The 23676-nt window shown below is 47.1% G+C and overlaps 1 protein-coding gene across 1 annotated transcript in view; it reads right to left on the reverse strand.

Annotated features, from left to right (window-relative positions):
* Positions 1–1137: 1137 nt before the first annotated feature.
* The window catches only part of ABCC11 (ATP binding cassette subfamily C member 11), a 63883-nt gene continuing 41344 nt past the window's right edge, over positions 1138–23676 (reverse strand). The window contains exons 20-29 of the mRNA XM_077985644.1: positions 19537–19763; positions 19289–19426; positions 16766–16952; positions 12796–12885; positions 11181–11370; positions 9485–9644; positions 5137–5215; positions 4351–4464; positions 1718–1882; positions 1138–1588 (exon numbers count right to left, since the gene is read on the reverse strand). Coding sequence (XP_077841770.1) covers positions 1496–1588; positions 1718–1882; positions 4351–4464; positions 5137–5215; positions 9485–9644; positions 11181–11370; positions 12796–12885; positions 16766–16952; positions 19289–19426; positions 19537–19763 — 1443 coding nt within the window. The 3' untranslated portion in view covers positions 1138–1495. The remainder of the gene's footprint in view (positions 1589–1717; positions 1883–4350; positions 4465–5136; positions 5216–9484; positions 9645–11180; positions 11371–12795; positions 12886–16765; positions 16953–19288; positions 19427–19536; positions 19764–23676) is intronic.

A 23676-nucleotide genomic window follows, 5' to 3' on the forward strand; every position in this document is an offset into this window, starting at 1 on the left:
TTTGGAAAATCAGACATCATAATCTGGAATAAAAAGGAAAGTACTTTGAAACATTATTTTCCCCAACAACAAGGTCTCCCCAAAAGTAAGGTGGAAATGATTGCCTTTTCTATTTATCTATAACCACATGTGGAGGGTGGGGGCGTGAGAACAAGAAAGAGAGAAAACAAATTATTTTATTTTCAGTTGTCATACGTTATAAGTTATGCTGTCCTTCAGTAAACAATCATAGTAGACAGCTGCTATTTGGGGTCTGGCCAGCATCCACAGCCATTCTTCCTTCAGGTAGTAAGAGCATCTCAATTTTACTTTGGCAAAAAAACCTCTTCTATTCTCCATCTATATGATCCAGGGCAGCAAATCCCATCCCCAGACCCAAGTATGGGCACGTGGCTCAGTCCTGGCAAATCACGATATGCCAACAGCCTAGCACATGACTGGTCAGGAACAAGCACATGACCCAAGTTGGCCCAGTGAGATTTCACCCTGGAATCATTGAGGCAAGAAGACCTGGGGGTGCCGAGTGTGTAGGACGTGAACCTGGAGCTGCAGGCAACCATATTGCCACCATGAGGCAAGAGAAGGTCAGAAAGTGAAGCCAAACAAAGGAAAGCAGAGCTAGGAGAAGAGAAACGGAGACCTCAAGATAAGCATCCTTTCATTCTGGCACCCAACCCTGAACTTTTTCTGTACCTTTCTGTTACAAGACCAACAAATTCTTTTTTTTTTTTTTTTTGCCAAAGTTAGTTTGAAGGAGTCTCTGTTCCTTGCAACTGAACAAGTACTAGCTAACATAAAAAGCAGAATGAAGATGGGCGGGCACAGTGGTTCATGCCCATAACCTCAGCACTTTGGGAGGCCAAGGCAGGCCGATCACTTGAGGTCAGGAGTTCGAGACCAGCCTGGCCAACATGGTGAAACCCTGCCTCTACTAAAAATACCAAAATTAGCCAGGCATAGTGGCACATGCCTGTAGTCCTAGCTATTCAGGAGGCTGAAGCAGGAGAATTGCTTGAACCCAGGAGGCAGAGGCTGCAATGAGCTGAGATTGTGCCACTACACTCCAGCCGGGGCAACAGAGCAACACCCTGTCAAAAAAAAAAAAGAGAAAGAAAGAAAGAACAAAGAAAGTGACTTTTCCTTAGTTTTATTTTTTACAAAGTCAGTACAGCATTTGCAACACTTCTAACACAGATCAGAAAACGATAAGCTTTTACCTTATTATAAAATTATTCAGCATATAAGTTAAAAGGAGAACCACACGATCACTGAATCCCATGTCTCCAATGGTGCTGGGGTCCTAAGGCTTTGAGAGCCATCAAGTAGCCTGTTCCAGCGTTTCCATCCAGCAATCCCTGCCCCGCCTACATTTACCCCTGCTTCCAGGAGAAGTCATCATCTCCGAACAAGAAGGTCGCAGACTGTGGGCCCCGAAGCTACACCTGTGTGCACTTCTGAGCTCAGCCACCAGCCTCCATGAAGTCTCCGCATCTCCTTATCTCGGTGAAGAAGTGGCTGTGGCCACGAGGGCTGTGAACAACGACCCAGGCTTCTTCCGCAGGACCTCCGGCCGATCAAACTCTACCACCTGGAAGGTAGAGAAAAGTGAGGGGAGGATCAGGGCACAGCTGAGCTTGTGTCCTTGGAGGACTCAAAGGCATCCGGGGTAGCAGCCTGAGCCCTCATCCTCCCACCAGCCCAGGGACGCAGGCCTCACCTTCCCATTGGCCATAACCAGGATGCGGTCACAGTTGAGCACGGTGGTGACACGGTGGGCAATGATCAGCACGGTGCAGCCCTGGAAGGCTTCACGGATTGTGCGCTGGATCAGGGTGTCCGTCTCCATGTCAATGGAGGCTGTGGCTTCATCGATAAGGATGATCTGATGAATACAAAACAGGGGTGAAGGCATCTACTTCAGACCCTAGAGACCTGGGTCTTGTCCTGGTTTACCACTAATTCACCAGGGCCCTTCCTCTCCAGGTCTCCATTTCTTTAGCTGGGAAATGCGAGAATTGTGCTGAGTGCAAAGTCCACTCTGACTGCTGATTATCCATTACCTTATGAAGAGAACGTTAGGTCTCAACCAGGAGCGAACTGCATTTTGGTGGCCAGAGAATTAAGTTCTTGGAAATGAAAATGGCCCAGTGGCAACTTCTTGTTTTATTAACTGCTTTCCCATTTACCTAAATTAAAGTAGAGCAGTGTTCTCCAAGAAGGGGCAGGCACACACCCCAGGAGGCACATGAGATGATTTCTCCAGCATATGGATCAACACTCTTTTTAGTTTAACATTTTTGTATTTATTTCATTAACGATATGCATGAGGAAACTGTAACTCGCACTGAAAGTGTGATTTCACAAATGGCACTGCTTGGGATGAGGCTGTTTTTGAAAAGGGAATATCATTAGTAAATCACAGGGTAGGTGGTAACCAGAGATGATAAAAATCATAGAGTAATGACTCAAATTTGGGAAGCAATACAGAGGAAGCCATTGCTGCACCAAATGGTTATGTAATTGAAATAAGGAAGTGTGAAGTGAAGAAAGTACTACGTGCACATTGCAAATTTGTTGTTCATCTCTCAGAAGAAGAGGGGGGAAAGTCCTACCTCCTCTGAAATTTTCCCAAGCTTTGGGTCCCACTGAGCTCTTTCCCACAGCTCTGACAGTTTGCACCAACATTTTTTGCATTTATCATTAGTTAACATGTGTGTTAATTGATTAATTTATCATTAATATGTGTGTGTGTGCGTGCATACGTGTGTGAGTATGGAGGAGGTGTGTACATATGCACGCATAAGTATGTGTGTACATGTGTGTGTTGCCTCACCTATGTAAGAGAAGGGTTGCCCCAGGCTATCCCACATACTCAAACACCTGAAATTATGGACAAAATATCCAGAAAGCTTCTAGAAGTTCCACCAAATTTTTAAAAATATGCAATTTTGCAGCCATAAAAAAGAATGAGTTCATGTCTTTGCAGGGACATGGATGAAGCTGGACGTCGTCATTCTCAGCAGACTAACACAGGAACAGAAAACCAAACACCGCATGTTCTCACTCACAAGTGGGAGTTGAACAATGAGAACACATGGACACAGGGAGAGGAACATCACACAACAGGGCCTGTCGGGTGGTTGGGGACAAGGAAAGGGAGAGCATTAGGACAAATACCTAATGCATGTGGGTCTTAAAACCTAAATGATGGGTTCATAGGTGCAGCAAACCACCATGGCACATGTATACCTATGTAACAAACCTGAACGTTTTCCACGTGTATCCCAGAACTTAAAGTAAATTTTTTTAAAAATGCAATTTTGCCCTGGATCAGCATCTGTCATCCAATTCCCAATTCTAATAAAGATAAAAGGGATGCCCTGCATCCAAGTTTTTAAAGAGGACACAGTAGGCAATTTTAAAATCAACAAGTTCTAATGTGTTGTGTTTTTCTGAGAAAAGAGAATCATCACTCGGTCTAGTTGGAGACCATTTCAGCTCAGATGTAAGGAATCCGGCTATCAGGCAGCCCAGGCTGTGAATCTCATCTACCATGCCTCACCCACACCACAAATATGTGTGGAATGGCACTCAGTGAAATAAATAAGCCCATCTTGAATTAATTTTTATATAAGGTGTAAGGAAGGGATCCAGTTTCAGCTTTCTACATATGGCTAGCCAGTTTTCCCAGCACCATTTATTAAACAGGGAATCCTTTCCCCATTTCTTGTTTTTGTCAGATTTGTCAAAGATCAGATGGTTGTAGATGCGTGGAAATAATTAAGAAAATGTGACACATATACACCATGGAATACTATGCAGCCATAAGAAAGGATGAGTTCATGTCCTTTGTAGGGACACGGATGAAGCTGGAAACCATCATTCTCAGCAAACTATCACAAGGACAGGAAACCAAACACTGCATGTTCTCACTCATAGGTGGGAATTGAACAATGAGAACATTTGGACACAGGGTGGGGAACATCACACACTGGGGCCTGTCATGAGGTGGGGGGAGGGGGGAGGGATAGCATTAGGAGATATACTTAACGTAAATGACGAGTTAATGGGTGCAGCACACCAACATGGCACGTGTATACATATGTAACAAACCTGCACATTATGCACGTGTACCCTAGAACTGAAAGTATAATTAAAAAAAAAAAAAAGAGCAAAAAAGAAATGAATAAGCCCTTTGGATTCCGTTGTTGTTGTTGTTGTTGTTGTTGTTAAGACATAGAGTACAGAGCCCAGTGTCCCATGGTCGTGAAGGGAGAAGGAACCTGTGTGGCTTCCCTCATCATGTGTAGTCTGTGGCTTCCCCTGGCCATGCAGCAGTGGTGGCCTCACCTTGGAGTTGCGAAGCACAGCCCGAGCAATGCAGAGCAGCTGCCTCTCCCCCACAGAGAAGTTTCCACCATTGTCTACCACATCCGTATGCAGCTTTTTGGGGAGCTTTGAGATCTGTGATATGGGAAGAAGAGACAACATAACCTGGAAGCCACTGTGGGGTGAGAGCCAACCTGACTGGGGTGAGAGTCTCCCACTGTATTGGCAACACTCCCCTCCTCTCTCTATGCTCCAGCCTCTGTCTTCTTGCTCCTTAACTGTGCCTTGCTCGCTCTCATCTCTGGGCCTTTGCATACACTACCTCCTGTGCCCAGAATGTCCTCTCAGAAGATCTTTCACCAGCTGCCCCTCAGTTCTTGGTCTCAGCTCAGCTGTCACATGTTTAAAGAGACCTTGCCTGGTCACCCAGTTGAAAGGAACTGCTCCTGCACTGAAGTTTCTATGCGTCTCATTACTACCTATACAGCCCTCACCAGTATCTGAAAGTATCTCCTGCATTTACTTGTTGCCTTTATCTCTCATTGAATGTATGTACCAGGAGGACAAAGACCTCATCTGCCTTGTCTTTGCTGTGCCCCTGAGCCTAGAACAGTGTTTGGCACACGGTTGGTGTCTGAGTGCCATCAGCCTTGACTTAGGAATGCCAAGTCATCTCATCTCCATGAGAGGATGCATCCATGACCCGAAGCAGCAACAGCTGGCACATCACATAAGGGGAGCCCAAAGGAGCAGGCCCCCATGGGGGATGCAGACTTAGATCAAGACTTGGGCCTTGGAGCTACTTACAGCCTTGGTCAGTAATGTCCTCTCCAAGGCATCCCAGATCTGCTGGTCGGTGTGACGGTCAAAGGGATCTAGGTTGAATCTGCCATATGAGAGAAAGAGAAGTGTTCAACAACATCACCCAGCCTTTGAACACTCATTTATATGCCCAGTGAATGACCAAGAATATTTAGAACTAGATTATGGGGTTTAGGAAAATGCATGGAACCACCACGAATGGAAATTTCCTGTGCCTCCCAGCACCTGCTCCTTCTGCAGGCAGCAGCCCCGGGTTTTGTTTAGGGGACACCTCCTCCCCAATCCCCCAGCCCATGTGTTCCAAGGCGGGCTCCACCATCCACTCCAGATGGAGTGAAGGGCTCAAGGATAAGCCAATCGACATACAGCAATCGCTGGCCACAGTGCTTAGCTCGGGGTGGGAAAGTAACCAATCAGAGTGTATCTCAGGACTTTTCAGGCTACCATGAGAGAAGAGAGGTGAGGAGAGATTGCAACCATCCTCCCACAGGAGCGGGACACATGGAGCTCCCCAGGGCCCTCATGTGGAGTTAAGAATGAAGCAAGACAATGCTAGGGGAAAACCGGGCCCTGGAACTCAGCCTTGGCCTCCCCATTATCATGCATGAGTCATTAGAGGCCACTTTTGCTTAAGCCATTTGGGTTTTGTTTTGTGATAGAAAGTACATAATATTTCTCATTTTAACCATTTATAAGTGTATGATTCAGCAGCATTAAATACATTAATAATGCCATGTAACCATTACCACTATTTATATCAAAACCTTTTTCATCATCATGCTGGGCACGGTGGCTCACACCTGTAATCACAGCACTTTGGGAGGCTGAGGTGGGCGGATCACTTGAGGTCAGGAGTTTGAGACCAGCCTGGCCAACATGGTGAAACCCCACTCCACTAAAAATACAAAAATTAGCCAGGCATGGTGATGCGAGCCTGTAGTCCCAGTTACTTAGGAGGCTGAGACAGAAGAATCACTTAAACCCAGGAGGTGGAGGTTGCAGTGAGCTGAGATGGTGTCACTGCTCTCTAGCCTGGGTGACAGAATGAGACTCGGTCTCAAAACAAAACAAAACAAAACTTTTTCATTATCCCCAACAAAAACTCCATACCCATTAAACAATCTCTTCTCTCCCCTCCCCACCAGCCCCTGGTAACTTCTATTCTACTTTCCATCGATATGGATTTGCCTATTCCAGCTACCTCATGTAAGTGGAATCACGTAGTATGTGTCCTTCTGTCCGGCATCTTTCACTTCGTGTCCATCCATGTTGTAGCATGTATCATTTCCCTCCTTTTTACAGCTGCATAATATTCCATTGTATGGCTATACCACATTTTGTTTTTCCATTCATCTGCTTATAGACGTATGGCTGGTTTCCACCTTTTGGTTACTGTGAGTAGGGCTGCCCTAAACACTAGTGTATACATATGGGTTGAAGTCTCTGCTTTCAACACTTTGGGATATATAACTGGAAGTAAAATTCCTGGATAACTTAGTAATTCTATGTTTAACATTTTTTGTTTCTTTGTTTTTGAGACAGCCTCGACGACGCGGGAGTGCAGTGGTGAAAACACAGCTCACTACAGCCTTGACCTCTTGGACTCAAGCAAGTCCCCTGCCTCAGTCTCCTGAGTAGCTGGAATCGCAAGCACAGACCACCATGCCCAGCTAATTTTTGTTTACCTTTTTGAGGAACTGCCAAATTGTTTTCCATGGTCTCTGCACAATTTTACATCCCCACTGGCAATGCACGAGAGTTTCCATTTTTCCACATCCTTGTTAACACTTGCTATTTACCTTTTATTATTGTTATAGCCATTCTAGTGGGTGTGAAGTGGTAGCTCATTGTGGTGGGGCTGGAGTTTCTGTTTCTTGCAGTGAAAAGAATCCTAACATCCAGGTAACTGACAGGAGAGAGGGAATCTATCTGGACTTTACAGCCAGCAAGCTTTACACTTGCATCTGGAACAGGCGGCACTATAGACACTTCCCTGCTATTCAGCCGCGCAGCCCTGAGTGAAACCTGTCAACCTCTGCTTTATCCTTCCCCAGTTGTGCCAGCCACACATATCTTGTGTGTAGGGCTAATGTGTACTGAAGAAGTGGCAGGTCTTATTTGCATGACATTTGATGTCTCCAAAGCACTTTCATAGATGGGTTATTTGACATTTTCTCCTCCATGAGATGAGTATACCCCTTTCTTATCAGTTTTAAATGGCTTGTTCAAGGCCGTGCCACAAGCCAGTATGAGAGCCAGGCTGACATCAAAGACACTCAGAGAGATGCTTAAGGGTAGAGCCTTAAGTTCTAAGGTACGATTTCAAGTCCACATTTCTTTCTGCAGCAAGGGGTGCGCGGAATATTGCAAGTTATGGGTTTAGAATACCTAGGGTTATATCTCTTCACCATTTCTCTGTGTGTCCTTAAACAAGTCCCCTTCCTCTCTAAGTTCTGTGCCTTCATCTGTAAAATGGGGATAATGAAAGGGCCTCACAGGGTTGCTGTGAGAGTTAAATTAGACAGTATACTAAAGCATTTGGTTGGCACACATAAATAATAAATGTTAAGTTCATATTTTTACTACTCTTCATGCCAATGCACAGGAGATTCGGCCACATTCTACTGTAACATAGAAATCCATCACTAAATGTCTTATCATTCCCCTAACATGACCATTTTGTTGTTGTTGTTGTTGTTGCTGCTGTTTTTTAGTGGGGGTGGGTTTGAGACAGAGTTTCCTTCAGTTGCCCAGGCTGGAGTGCAGTAGCATGATCTCGGCTCACTGTAACCTCCACCTCCTGGGCTCATGCGATTCTCGTGTCTCAGCCTCCCGAGTAGCTGGGATTACAGACGTGCACCACCACATCTGGCTAAGTTTTGTATTTTTAGTAGAGACGGGGTTTTGCCATGTTGGCCAGGCTGGTCTCAAACTCCAGACCTCAAGTGATCCGCCTGCCTTAGCCTCCCAAAGTTCTGGGATTACAGGCATGAGCTACTATGCCCTGCCTCACGACCCAGTCATTTTGAAACTCTGTGTCTGTGCACATATTGTTCCCTCTCCTTGAAAAGAGTTTCTCTCCTATTTCTGCCTGGCAAGCTCCTACTTAGCTTTCAAGACCCTGATCAAATGTCCCCTCCTCTGGGAAGCCTTTCTGGATTCACTCAGGCAGTGACTCATCCCACTTGTAACTCCCTTAGCATTTTGTACATATCTCTGACTTAGCAATTACCTCTTCCTACTGTGATTTATTGGGTCTTACCCCTGTAGAAAACCATCTTCCCCACCCACACTGTGAGCTCCTGCTGGGGGAGCAGGGGAAATGCACATTCACTAAACTGGCTCCAGTCCCTAGCACAGTGTCTGGACCAGGCAGAAGCTCAGAAAAGGCAAGTTAAATGGGTGGAAGGATGCATGAAGGAATGAATGAATGAAGCTCTGGGGCCCAGTTTATCCTCCTGGCTCTAAGAATTCTCCTTAAATATCACAAAACATGGGGGACCTAGCCTGCTTTTTAGTGCATCTGTCTTCCTCAGTCCCCATGCCTTTATGTTTCCTCCCAGATAAAGTGCATTGTCAGTAGGAGCCTAATCTGGATAAAGCTTCATCCCTGAGTTGACTTCTGAGGACACAGAAAGTGTAGTGAAGAGGCTGGAAGATCTGGTTCTGTCTGCTTCACTGACTGGGTTGCCTGGATTTTTCTCACTTCACCCCTGTCCACAATGTGTACCATTGAAGAATCACTTCCTAAAAACGTCCCCAGGGGCTTTGCCCAGTGCACGGAGAGAATAAGCCACGTCTGGACAAGAAAGAACATGGTAGCCTGAGTCCAAATGCTTAATGGTGTAGTGAAATCTGACCAATCCCATCAGCATTTTGTTTCTGTTGCTTGTTTGTTTGTTTGTTTGTTTTTTAATAGAGTCAGGGTCTTGCTGTGTTGCCCAGGTTGGAGCACAGTGGCTATTCACAGGCATAGTCATAGTGTACTACAGCCCTGAGCTCCTGGGCTCAAGCGATCCTCCTGCCTCAGCCTCCCAAATAGCTGGGACTACAGCTGTGCACCACCATGCCCATCCAGTTTCTAAAAAATAAAAATAAGCTTTGTTTTTGCGTAGAACATTATGGTTTACAAAGTGCTCTTATATATATTGAGGCCTCATTTAATCCTCAACAGTACTTCAGTGAGGTAAGCCTGGTAGGCATGAGTGGCCCAGCAGGCCAAGGAGGCCTGGAAATCGGGGCATTGGTCACCAGCTCACTATAGGCAGCCCAGTGCTGGAATCCTGGTCCTGTGACCTCCCTCCCGCAGGCTGCCTGCTGGCCGAGCACTCACTTGATGGTTCCCGAGAGCAGCACCGGATCTTGAGGGATCACTGAGAGCTTGGACCGCAAGTCCTCCAGGCCGATGCTGCAAATGTCCACGCCGTCAATGAGAATCCGGCCTGCCATGGGCTCCACCAGGCGGAAGAGAGCCATGCCCAAGGAGGACTTCCCTGTGGGGCAAGAAACGAGCAGGGCCTCAGTTTCCTGCATCTGCACTAGTGGAAGCACAGGTCACACCTGGCGATCGCACCTGACCCACTGCCCTCCATGGCCCATTCTTCATCGTTGTGAGCCCTGAAAGGGTAGGAGAGGGCTGGTGTCTCTGCTCCAGGCATACCTAATGCCATGAGCAGCTTCTTACAGCCTAGGTCAGAGGGCACGCGTGGGGCCCCTGATCAAAGCCAGCCCACAGACATGTTTTGTTTCGTACACACAATGTTAGGGTTAGTTTGTAATTCCTTGTCAGCATTTTTAAAAATCCTAGATATAAAAATTCAAATTGCATGTTTCTCTTGAAACTTAGTAGAACTGGCAACACTGGACCCATATACCCCCCCAGGCAACAGCTCAGCTGGAGCTGAGCATGGCCGCTTGATTGAGACACAGTGGCGTTCTCCAGTCACCACCCGCCCTCCCCAGCCCCCGTATGTCACACCGAGACCCATGGCACTCAGCTATGTCACCTGCCAGGTGACATAGCATTGGAGGTTTCAACCCTGTTCTCAAAGATAAGCTCTGTGAGGGTAGAAGCTGTGTGTCTTCTTTACCTGTAGGTTCCCAGGCACATAGTAGGTGCTCATAAATACCTATTGAATGAATATAGTCAGTAGGGTCAGAATCTACTGAGAGCTTCTCTCTGCCAGACCGTGGCCCTCTCAGGGTTTCCACCAATCGGCAGGTGGAAAATAGCAAGAGAAAAACACCCAAAAGTACATATGTGGAAGCTCTTCACCCTGCAGTGCGCGAGTGCTAGGGAGACAGAGACCAGGAAAGCTCTCATCATCCATGGGACTGCCTGGAGGAGGCAGCTCTGGGGTGTCCAGGGGTGGGGGACAGGGGACAAGAACCAAGTCTGAACAGTAGCTTTCGAACAATGCAAAGAGGCAGAGGGAGGGGGACTTGGGCCAGATCTCCCAGAAGTGACAAGAGAGGAAGACAGGGAGAGAAACTGAGGAGGAGAAAGGAAACTGGGAGAGGAAAGAGGAGGAGACAGAGGCTGATGAGAGCAGTCCAGGAAGCGGGTGGGGAGGGAGGAAAAGGGGAGTCTGGATTTAACTCCTGTCCTGCTCTTCATCCTGGCAGTGCCCTGCACTGCCCCTCCAAAAGTGCTCCTGCCCGGACCCTACATACCTCAGCTTAAGCACTGGGCTCAGAGCCCAGGTATCCACAGCCTGGTACCACTGGTCCCATTATTCTGCATTCACCACTCTGTTTATTTTCTCCCTGGCAGCCACCACAGCCTGCAGCTGTCATATTTCTGTCTTTATTTGCTGTTCTATTTAACATCTCTCTCCTCCACTGGAATCCCATGATCACAGGGACCTTGGGTTTTGCTCGCCAGTGTTTGTCTAGCACAGGGACCAGCACAGTGTGAGGACCTAATACACATTTGGGGGATAACTGAGCAAACACATGCCCCCAAATAAGTCTAGTGCCGAAAGGGCAAAGGAGGAGCCGGGGATGCTCCCCCAGGAAGCTCAGCTCACCAGAGCCCGTCCTTCCCACGATGCCCACCACTTCGTTGCTACGGATGGTCAGGTTGATGCCGTGAAGCACAGTGGGTGTGTTGTCTCTGTATTTCATGTGATAATCCTGAAATGTGATTTCCCCATGCTGTGGCCACCCCCGTGGACAACTTGTGCCTTCCATATGTAAAGGAGCTTCAGAGACACACATCTTGTTTTTGAAGAAAGAAAAGGAAATCAATAGTTATCATCCATCTCAGCCCATCCCCTGCAGGCCTGTCAGCCTCCCACTGTAGGGGGTATGACCCACCCCAGCCTGCCCTGCGCCAAGGTCAAGCCCCCCGCTGTGTAATCAGAGGAACACCTCCCACCCCCCATGCCCTAAAACACACAAAATTTTCCCCAGAAGAGTGAGAAACCTGCATAGCTAATTCCCTTGTTATTAACATATAGCAATGTTCCTGATTGTGTGACTCGAAAGAAATAGAATCCAAGATAAAGACAGTAAAGGCAGCAGAGACTCATGCCTTCGGGGGGTTTCATAGCTCAGAGCCCTTGTGGAGACTTAATGTCTCTCTATCCTCATCCTATGAGACAGGCCTTTTTAGAGGCATTTACCAGGTGAGGAGATAGAGGATCCAACAACTTAAGATCAACAACTTACTTAAGATCACACAGTTTCAGGTTGGAACTCAAACCCAGATCTGCAAGTGCAGTTGTGTGTGTTGAGAGGAAAGAACACTGGAGAAGTTGGGTCTGACCACCTGGCTGCAAGCCACAGCTCTCCACGCTGGTGCCATGTCACGGCAGCATCCTGGGCAGGAAATCAGGGCCCTACAATTCTTAAATTCCACTCATGCAAGGGGGCAGGAGACCTGGTTTGCAGAGGGCTCTGCCAGCCCCAGCCTGTATGATCTTAAGCAAATGTTCTGCCTGGGCCAACCTCGGTTTCCTTGTTTGAAAAATGTGGATAATCATTCAATCAACCTGATAAAATTGTTCCATGATCCCATGAGATAATCTAGGTAAAAAGCTTAGTGCCATGCCTGGCCCGTAGAAAGGTCTCAATCACAATAATAAAGAACATGATGGAGCCTCCCTATGGGTCAGGCAGTGTGCTACGCGCTTTATGTGTTATATCATTTCAACTTTGTGATAATCTGGCAAAGCGATGCTATTGTCTTTCTCATTTCAGAGATGAGGAAAAGAGTTTGAATAAGTTTCCCAGGTTATTCCAATGATTCAAATGATAAAGCTTAGACTTGAACCCAGGAAATCTGGCTACAGAATCTGTGTTCTTAACCACCATGACATAAATGGAAGCAACAATAGGAACAAAGATTATTGTCATCATTATTATTGCACCAGGCAAACCTCTCATTTCTAAGAGGAGCAGATGATCTCCTCTTCCCCCTAGGAATGCTGTGAGGGATGTGGACAAAGTGAGCAGACAGGTGTGGAAGAGCTTCAGCAAGATGGTCAACAAAAGTCTGGGGAGGATGGGGAGGAAGGGCCAGGAGCCTGCTGTTTCCTGGGACGGTCTCAGGGCTCTGAGGTCACTGGGGCTTGTAGAGGTCACAGAAGTCACGCCCCAACTTGCGTAGCTCCCCACACCAGACCCAGACCTGAATCACACCTTCATGTACTGCAGCATCCTCTCTGCAGCCACGAAGTGTGCCTCTGTCTCTGCGCCAGTCCGGGCAGCGGCCTGGAAGGTGGACGCCAGCTGGAAGGAAGGAGAAGTGCTGGGGGTCAAGAGGCTGCTGGGGTGTGCTCAGGCTCTTCAACGCTCCTGACAACCACGGATTGCCATTGCCCCTGAGTGACCCCTGAAACGAAGATAATTTTCCTAGGAAGAATGGAGCAGAGGCCGCTGGTGCCCCCTCAGCCCTCTTCTGAGTTTAGCTGCAGCTGCGATGGACAATTCTCTCCCCAGACACTGTTCCACCTCAAGTGCCCTCTGTATGTCTTTCTGCTCAAGACCTCTGCCCACATCACAGCAACCACCTAGCCTGTGCATGAGGGCATCCCAGAAACCCAGGAGACTTAAGGCTACTGAGAATGAACTTTGACTGATGGGGAACAAGAGCTAGCAGAGATAAATGCTCCCATCTCCCAGCCTTTGAGGGCATGGTCCTGGGAATATCCCATACGCTCCTCAGGAGATCCCAGGACAGTTGAGCCCTAGTGACATAGAACAGGGACCCCAATGTCAGACTTCCATGATGACTTCCTCCTTCCCCGTCTCACTTTTCTGCTCCCCCAATCCTGGTTCCTGGTAGCACCTCCCAAATAAGCTGCCCGCACCCAAGTACCTGTCTCAGGTCCTGCCTTCAGGGAAACCCAGGCTAGAGGAGTGAGGGACTCTTGGGAATTGGGGGTACCAAAGATAAGGAAACTGAGGCTCCAAAAGAAGAAATTACATTCATAGAAACATCTAGAAGCTGGAGGCAGAGCTGGGGTTAGGGCCCCGGTCTATAACCTCCATTACCCTGGCCCAAGAAACGGGCAAAAAGGACGTGCAGGGGGTGCTGGGTAACACATTCATCTACATTCATTCAACAAACTGGTGGATGGCTCTGTACCAGAAGCTGGACCAGGCTCCATGTCCCAAAGTGTGGCAGATGTAAGCCTGCCCTCAAGGAGCTCCCAGCCGGATGGAAAGGCAGACAAGGCAACAAAGAATAAAGTGCAGAGGGGTGCACTCCACAACGGAGAAGCCCTGGAGAGCCACTGGGATGCACAGGAGGGGTCCTGGATGAGGGCACAGGGAAGGATTCCAGGAAGAGTCAGTCCTAGAGCGACATTTTTAAGGTGAAGTAAGATGCAGTGGGCTAAAGATGTGTGGAGAAGAGTGTTCCAAACAGAACAGCCTATGTAAGCGCTGAAAGCAGCAAATTCACAGATTACACCCAGGCACCCACAAGCTGTTTGGCTATGGCTGAAACAAAAGGGTGTGGGAAGGAGGGGAAGCCCTCTGTAAGTCAGAGAAGGTGGGCACCATGATGAAATGGTGCTTAGTCTGGAAAGGAGGCCAGGGGTGGGTTGGAAGACCACATTTCCTCCCATCCCCCAGTGTATCACACCCTGTGGGCTGCCTTGCCAGCATCATGTTCAGGTGTCTGATGGCCTTATGCTTCAGGGAAGCTTGGTTAATCCAAACTAATCACATTAATTCAACTCCTCTTGCCAGAGATTGGTTTATGTGTGGGCTCATGATGCCATTGCGGCCATTGAAGGATGAGAAGGCATCAGATGGGTGTGTTCTTGAAAACTTCTCTTTGCTTTTAAAAAGGAACAAACACATGGAAAAAGTTATCTCCTCTCCAGCCTTTGACTGTTATTGTGGGAGGATGTGTCACTTGGGGCTGCAGCAGCCATTTTGTGACCATGAATACAGACAGACTTGCAGACAAAGCTAGACTGTGGATGCCAGCACTAAAAGGTAGAATGATCAAGGGTTCTTGCTAGGCCACTACATGAGCCAACTGAGCATAGCCCTACCCCAGCCTTCTGGTTACATGAGAGAATAAGTTCCCAGATGGTCGAGGCCATTTTGGGTTGATTCTTTGCCTCACAGCCAGATGCATCTCTGGCACTTCCTGAGAAGCCTCTTAAGGCTACAAAGCAATGTGATGTGTGATTCCTGCCTCCCAATGCTCGAATGCAATTTTCTCAAAAGTGCATGCAGAAGTCAGTGAGGTTCTGGCTTGACTGCAGCAGAGGGAGCACATTGAGGTCAGGACCCCATAGCTGAAGTTTGGTAGACAGGAGACGGAGTTTTCGAAGGCTTCTGAACAAAGCAGTGACATGATGAAAACTATAATTAAAGATTACTCTGGTGAGAGTGTGGAAGGTGACTTGGAAAGTGCTGCAGGGCTGGGGATTGAGAAGTTATGACCAGGATGAAGATAAGATGCTTAAATAATACAGCAGACCTTGAAAAGAAAAAATGACCCTCAAGGGCCCTTTTGAAGCAGTCAGTCCCCCAGGCAGGGTTTCCCATTTGTGTCTCCGGTGGTGCAACAACCTTGGAGCAACTGCCTGCTGTGAACGGGGCACCCTGGGAGAGACGAGCCTCTGCCTCGCTCCTTACAGGGGCTGCGCTTAAGGCAGCGCCAACACTGGGCAAGCTTCGCCCTGAGCGTTGCCCTCCTGATCTATGTCCTGAAGCAGCAGCAGGAGGGATTTCTGGGCCTTAGTGGTTCCGAATCCCCTAAGACCCTGGTGTGGTGCCTCTCCCTGAGAGTGCTGGAGGTCTGGGGGTCACTCTGCACTGGTGCATGTGTGTATATCAGAGAGAGAGAGAGAATGTGAGCCTGTGCACACACCTGCGTCTTACTAGCTATGGGAACATGGCCAAGTTACTTAAACTCTCTAAGCCCTAAGTTTTCTATTTGTAAGACCAGAACAATAATAGCTAATATTCATTGAGCATTTATTGCAGGCCAGGCACTACTCTAGGTTTTCACAAGCATTAAGTCTCACATTTACACATAATCCTCACAAGGCTATTATTTTTGAAACCTTTATTATCTCCCCTTTACAGATGAAGAATCCCAGGCACAGAGAGGTTAACCAATTTACCCAAAGCCACACAGCTAATAATGGGCAGAGCCTCTTTGAACCTGGATATTCCAAACCACATGTTCTTTTTTTTTTTTTTTTTTTTTTTTTTTTTTTTTTTTTGAGATGGAGTCTCGCTCTGTCACCCAGGCTGGAGTGCAGTGGCGCGATCTTGGCTCACCGCAAGCTCCGTCTCCCGGGTTCACGCCATTCTTCTGCCTCAGCCTCCCGAGTAGCTGGGACTACAGGCACCCGCCACCATGCCTGACTAATTTTTTTTTGTATTTTTTTACTAGAGATGGAGTTTCACCGTGTTAGCCAGGATGGTCTCGATCTCCTGACCTCGTGATCCACCCACCTCGGCCTCCCAAAGTGCTGGGATTATAGGCGTGAGCCACGGCGCCCGGCCCCAAACCACATGTTCTTAACCACTTTGCTCATCTCATGCAGTGGGGTGAGCATTGAATGCCTGGAAGAGAGCACAGCCAGTGCCTGCCATTGCACCAGCTCAGTGGAAGTCTGTTTCAAGTCTTAGGCACATTTAAGTTTGAGAAGCCCTGTTCTAGGGGCCGGGCTGCGAAACCCACCTTTTAAACGACCCTTCCAGGTGATTCAGAAAGGTTTGACAGCTCAATCAGGATAGGAACGGTTAGGTACAAAGACAGCAGCCAGGAAGCCAAGAGGTTGGCTTCTGCTAACATGCATCTGTTTGGACAAGTCCTTCCCTTGTCTGGGCCTCAGTTTCCCCAACTGCACAATATGAGCATTGGACTCTGTTGCCTGTGGGCTCCCCCTTCATTCCCAGTGTCCTGTGATTCTATTAAATACCTTTGAATACAGACTTCCCAATTCAGAGCTGACCACGAGGAAACAGAGCAAAGTAGCCAATTTCAGAAGGCCAAGCACGTAACTCCTAAGATCACATGTGGCCAGAACTTAAGGTGTCACTGAATACCTGAGGACCCCCTGAGTCTGCCCAGAAGCCGCAGGCAGAGGATGAGCAAAGCTCAGACAGGGCCCACACAGGGTCACCTCCTCACCTGCAGCACGATGCTGAGAGCCATGGCTTTAAAGGAGTAGGAGGTGGAGGAAATGCCAAAAGCCACGAACAGGGCAACAGCCAAGGTCACAAGGTTGGTCAAGATCTCCAGCCTCAATGCCACCCATCGCGTGGAAGACAGAAACAACAACAGGTAGTTATTCTGCGCATCAGTCAGCCTCTTAAACCTGAGAAGGAAAGCACAGACTAAGAACCACGTGTTTGTCTGACCCAGGGTCTCCCCGGGTCTGGGTAGATACCGGCTGCTTCCTCCAGCATCCAGGTCCCCACTCCCAGCAGCAGGGCCTGATTTTTCTTTGGGGAGTTCCTCCCTACCACTTTCTCAGCCATGAATTTGGGTGCAGTTGACCTAACTCCTAACCCAGATTGAGGAGTAGGCTCTGCCAGTAAGGCCCGTCCTTAGCACGCACTCCTCGCCTAACCTCTGCGACTCACTCAGAGATGGGTGAGTTACCCTAAACTGGCCACAGAGAGTGAATAAATGCCAGGACATGTGAGTGAGTGTGGGAGTGGTTCCTTTCAGTGGGATGATGGGAGATCCGAAACTACCATTCTGCTACTAGGAGGGGAGCCTGGAGCCACCAGAGGGTCTCTGGAAGCTTAAAGGTAAAATAACACAGTGGAAGGCAGAGCAGCAAAGCCAAGACACCCGGGGAACATTAGCTGAGTCTCTGGATTAAGCCTCACTTTAAGCAAGTCCTCCTCCCCAGCCTTTTGTTATGAAAATTGTTATAAGTACCAAGAGATTAAAAGCTTGATTTAATGAACATCTGTATACCCACTAATGAAAAATTTTTGAAGTACCAAGAAATTAAAAAGTTGGTTCCAAGAATATCTGTATACCCTCTACCTAATTTAGCAATTGTTACTATTTTGCCATATTTAAGTCATACTTTTAAGCTAGTTTGAATTAGTTTTTTCTGTCACTTCCAACCAATAGAGACCTACCAATTTCCAATTTTCACATACCACCATCACAGTTTTCCATATCAATCACAACCTATACTGTTAATTGATTAGTATTCTTATTTTACATGATTTATTTGAGAATGTATATTAAAAGAAACTTTACTCACAACCTTAAATTATATAAATAATGGCTTTGATACGTTAGTTGCATTTTTTCTAAAGTACATTCAAATAAAACTTTGATTATTGAAATTAAATATTCATTTACACATCAACTAAAACCATCTTACCATCTGAGTGGGCTATCACCCCAGCACAGTGGCCCTTCTGACTCACTCTGTCCATACCCTCTGAACCTTTGCATAAGATATTCCAAATTCCGTCCACCTTACCTTTCTATACTGATTGAGTCACCTCCACCTTGAGGCCTTCCCAGATTAAACAAAACAGACCCTGGTCACTCTGTGGCCCCTGTGCTCAAGCCACCTTGCTATCCTTCAAACCTACTCCCCCATCTCACGGTCTTTGCGTTTACTGTCCCCTCTGCCTGCAGAGGTCCTGCCCACATAACTCCATAGCTCAACCCACACTTGATTTAGATCTCTGCTCAGGTCCTTTTCTCTGAGACCTTCCCCAACAACAGCTCCAATCCCTCCAGTCTCTCTTCGTCTGCGTGTCTTGGTATATACCTTGGGGCAGGGTTCTCAGTGTGGGCTGAGCGAATGCGTCGCTCCAGGATCCCTTCAGTCCTAGAGTCTGCACAGACCTTGAGTGGTCTACAATGCCACTGAGAGAGCAGGTGCACAGTTCATCCAATATTCCAGCTAACTGAGCACATACCATCTCCCAAATGTGTGCCCAAGTCTTACCCAGGCTTCAAGGCCAGCTCAGATGCCACCTCCTCCTGAAAGCCTTCTCTGATCCCCCCCAGGCCACCTCCTTCCCCTCTGAATTCCCAAGTAGTTTATCTGCCCCTCTTTGATGCCATCTATCTTCTTCAATCATGTATAATTACAAAAACATGTGCCTGTTTCTCCCTTTTCCACCAGACTATGAACTTCTTGTAGGTGAAGACCGTGCTTGATTATCCTCTACAAACAGATAAGTTCATGTTACACCATTAAACCTCAACAACAATCATAGGACTTGTTTGCTTGTTTGTTTCAACATTTAGGAGGCAAATCTATGGCATGAGTAGTGAAGGAAGTTCTGTTATTTAGAAAGCTATTGTTCCTTATTGTTTTGTTAAAGTTAGATATTTGTTTGGAAGTGAAAGAAATAACATAATGCAAGATGTGTTTGCACAGTAATGCACCCTATCATTAAATGTATGTATACATATGTCCATATATATACACACACAATATATCCAAGGCCTTTAAAGTTTACAAACATTTTTCCTGTTATTTACATTTTTCATTATTATAAATGAAAGAATGGCTCAGCAGGTTCTGGAGGCTCAGAGAAATAAGTCCATCGAACAATGTGCTCTGGTGCTTTTGAGGATGATGCCATTCCCAGATGCTCCATTCTTTCCCTGATCCCCACCACCCCTGTGGTTCCATCATTCTCAAATGGCAGCAGAAGGACTCACTGGCTGATGAAGTCTTCAGTTTTTCCATAGACATGGATGGAGCTCAGGCCTTGCAGAGAATTGAGGATGTGGGAGAATAAAGGGGACCGGCTATAGTTCTCCAATCTCTTGAACACACCGATGGCCTTCTTGAACATCCTGAATAGACAGTGGAAGTAAGGGACCTGGACCGTCCACCTCTGGGACCATCTAGTCTGGGTTGGTCCCAGCCTTGCTCCCCAAGTCACAAGCAAAAAGAACCTACTCACATATAATAAACGAAGCAAATAACCATGATTGTGGCTCCCATTAACAGGATATATGGAGACAGCATACTGATAACCAACAGGATGGCGATCACCAGCAAGGACAGGACCATGAACTGCTCTGAAAAGATGGGCAAGAGCTGGTCCAGCTCTTCCAAGTCCCCTGCGAAGCAGTTCAAGAGCCGGCCTATTGGGATGGTGTCAAAGAAACTCATGGGGCAGCGGAAAACCTGCAGGGACAAAATCAGTGTGGACCGTGAGAGAAGCTGCAGGCCCTCCTCAAGATTGGATGAAGATGTCTATTACCCTTGACTCTAAAGAGCCATGGGATGTGATCCCAGGGGTCTCCAGGGCAGGCAATGTAGAGCAATGGTTTAAAAGCCATGGAGATGGGCTCCATGGCTACCTGACTCCTCCACCTACTGCTGTCTGACCTCGGGCAAGTACTGAGCTCCTCTGAGTCTCAAGGTCCTTGTTAATGAAATGGTGATGAAAACGATGCTTCATAGAGTTGTAGTGAGGATCACACAACTCCTCAAATATACTAAACACTGAAGTGTATAATTTAAAAGGGTGAATGTACGGTATATGAATTATATCCTGTAAAGCTATTAGAGAGAATACATTGAAAATGCTCAAAGCAGTGCCTCCCCCGAGGTAGGAGGTGAGACTTGACTCTGAAGGCGGGGTTTGAACGCCAGACCAAATTGAGGACTAGCTAAAACAGGGGCAGGGTGGAAGCCACTTTCCATAAGACAGGCCTACCAGTGTGTCATGTCAGTTTACCACTGCCATGGCAACATCCAGGAGTTACCGCCCCTTTCTGGGTCATCAATGACTTGATGACTTGGAAGTTGCCACCCTTTTCCTAGAAACTTCTGTATAAACTGTCCCTTAATCTACATGTAATGAAAAGTAGGTATAATATGACTGCAAACCTGCCCTGAGCTGCAGCTGTCAGCACACTGCCTACGGGGTAGCCCTGCTCTGCAGGGTCAGTCATAGAGCTGCAACACTGCCAGAACTGCAACACTGACACTTCAGTAAAACTGTTTTCTTCTACCCTACCACTGGCTCGCCCTTGAATTCTTCCCCGGGCAAAGCCAAGAACTCTCATGGACTAAGCCCCATTCTGGGGTTTGCCTGCCCTGCATCACCCTCAGTAGGCATTCTATCCATACCAGCTCTTATGATTTTCTACAGATGGCACCATTTTCACTCAGGACTGCCAAAGATTAGCAGCAGCAATCCCACTGTGGTTGCACACGATTTGGACCCTTGGATCAAATTTAGCCATAACTGCCCCCTTCTTGAAGGTGGTACCTCCAAGTTGATCTCTAACAGCCAGTGGGCATGAGGCCTTTCAGAGATCAAAGGACATTTCAAACCACAAGGTAGGCTCTAACAAAAGCATTTCGTTTGGTGTCCTTGTTTTGCAGATGAGGAAACTGAAGATTGCAGAAGAGGAAGTGGCTCTGTAACTTATTCGTTACCCAAGTGGTTAATGGCAAAACCATGATCCAATTAAGGCCTTCTGAGGCTTTCCCAAGCCTGGCACAGTCACTCTTCACAGAAGGCAATTTCTTAAAGATTCATGGCACTGACAAAATGACCACCTACATTTCCCCATGTACTTCTCAAGCTATAATGCAAGAAGTAGAAATGAAGAGAAGTCAATGGCATCTATTAAAGTCAAACTCACGGAAAGAGCAGGGAAGGACATTTTGACTACTAAATGTAATTATTTGAGCCATGAACTGTTCCCTATAGCTGCTGTCATTGCAAATGCATGGATACTGCTGACCAAGTGTAGTTCTCATGTATGTTTGCTTTCTAGCTGGTGGGGTAGTGAGGGTCGGAGGGGCAGATTTAGGGCCACCTTGCTTTTTCTGCCTCTAAAATGCCTTCAATTTTATTTCCAGAATGTTTTGTTAAATACTTGAGCTAAAGTAACCAGAATTGTCATGATCACTCAGAGGAATCAAAGAGCAAAAGGGTCACCCCTTCAAGGACTCTGAGCACGCCTTGCGGGTGCGGGGCATGGCGGGGTTGTGGAGGAGACACAGGAACGGACCTCATTTCCACTGTGGGTGACGAAGTGCATCTGTGGAAGCCCAGCATTACTCTGGATTAGGGACCAATGGTGGTAACAAAGGGAAAAGGGTTTTGGTTTCTGATTGTCTTCTAAGTATCAAAATGATCTGGGGTTGTTCTTGTTTGTTCATTTTTGCTTCATTTTTTTCTGTTGTGCTTGCAGTTGAGCGAATTTTTTCAGATTTATCCTTTACTTGTGATTCTTTAAAACTACAAAGACAAATTTAAAGTTTAAAAAGCCACGAAAGGACTGGAAAAACGAAAATATCTTAAATACGAAACACATTTTCATGGAAAGAAACTTGAACATTTCTCAAAATTAAAATACAAAGTGTCATGTAGAGGCATGGGCACTGGATATTTCTAGAATCTTGGAATGTGCCATCAAAAGAAACTCAGAGACCACCTGGAGGGCTGAGGGCCACCCCCAGAGGCCAGGTGGGAAACTGTCAGGCCTCAGGTAGAATGTCCCCCTCCTGCTTTCTGATTCTGCCAAGCTTTACCTGAGAGGTAGGGAAAAGCTTCGTCTCACCCTGCCAAAGTTGAAACACTTGATGGCAACACAATTTGCATTCAGTCTACAAGGAACGATGGGCCACCCCTCACCTCCCGTGTCTCCAAGTCAAAACCCCCACTCCCACCTCTGAGATCAGCCTTCTAGAACTCCATTCGCCTCCCAGAAGCGCTCTGCTTTTGTTCACCTTCAGTCTCCTGGTCTTGAGCTGGCTAAATCTGATTCCTCCTTCAAGGAGGGAAGCTCCCAAGAAGGCTTTCTGGACTCTCCCCACTTTCTTCCCCTGCCCTCAAGCTAAGACAAGGTGCCTCTTACATTCTCATGGCCCTGTGTGCCCCATCCCATTTTCTTGTCCATCTACTCCATTAGACTATACACCCATGATGGCCCAAATCCTACCTGCACTGTGCATTCTCTGATGTGAGCCCCATGGCCACTGCAGAAACTGGCACATAGTAACACTTAGTAAGTGAGGGAGAGGAATGACATTTCCAAGAAGCAGTGTGATACCACAGACAATTTGGTGTGTGTGTGTGTGTGTGTGTGTGTGTGTGTGTGTATATATATATATATATATATTTTTTTTTTTTTTATGAGATAGGGTCTCACTGTCTCCCAGGCTGGAGTGCAGTGGCATGATCTTGGCTCACTGCAACCTCCACCTCCCTGACTCAAGCGATCCCCCTTGATCCTCAGTCCCCCGAGTACCTGGGACTACAGACACAAGCCCCCATGTCCGGCTAATTTTTATATTTTTGGTAGAGACAAGATTTTGCCACGTTGCCCAGGCTGGTCTTGAATTCTTGAGCTCAAGCAATCCACTCACCTCGGGCCTCCCAAAATGCTGGGATTCCAGGCGTGAGCCACCGTACCCAGCTGACAATTGAGTATTCTAACCAAACACATATTCCAACTTTAACATATGTGAGATTTCAGTATCCTCATATGTAAAATGAGGATAATATCCACTTCAAAGAGAACTCAGGGCAATCATAAGCAACTCTGTACGTGACCATGCTCAGCCAGTGGAGGCCAGCGTTGCTGTGGCCCTCCATCAAGGGACACTGAGCTCTTACAACCAGACTTCCAGCAGCGGGAGAACTCCGCCACACCTTCGTCACTCCCTCCTCATCAAGCAGCCCGGTTCACCCAGCTGCAACGACGACATTTTAGAAAAGGCAAAGCTATGAAGAGAGTAAAAAGGATCAGTGGTTGCCAGGAGTTTGAGGGTAGGGAGGGAGAATGAATAGGTGGGGCACAGGGTTTTGTTTATGGCAGGGGAACTATTCTGTACCGTGGATACATGTCATTATACATTCATCAAAACCCATAGAACGCACAGCACAAAGAATGCACCACAAGGTGAACCGTGGACATTCGTTAATAATAATAATTAATAATGTATCAATATTGACTCATCAATTGTAACAAACGTCCCATGTTAATGCAAGATGTTAAGAATAGGAGAAGTGGGCCAGGTGCAGTGACTCACAACTGTAATCCCAGCACTTTAGGAGGCTGAGATGGGCAGATGA

The sequence above is a fragment of the Macaca mulatta genome, chromosome 20 (assembly GCF_049350105.2).
Source record: "Macaca mulatta isolate MMU2019108-1 chromosome 20, T2T-MMU8v2.0, whole genome shotgun sequence".
NCBI lineage: Eukaryota > Metazoa > Chordata > Mammalia > Primates > Cercopithecidae > Macaca > Macaca mulatta.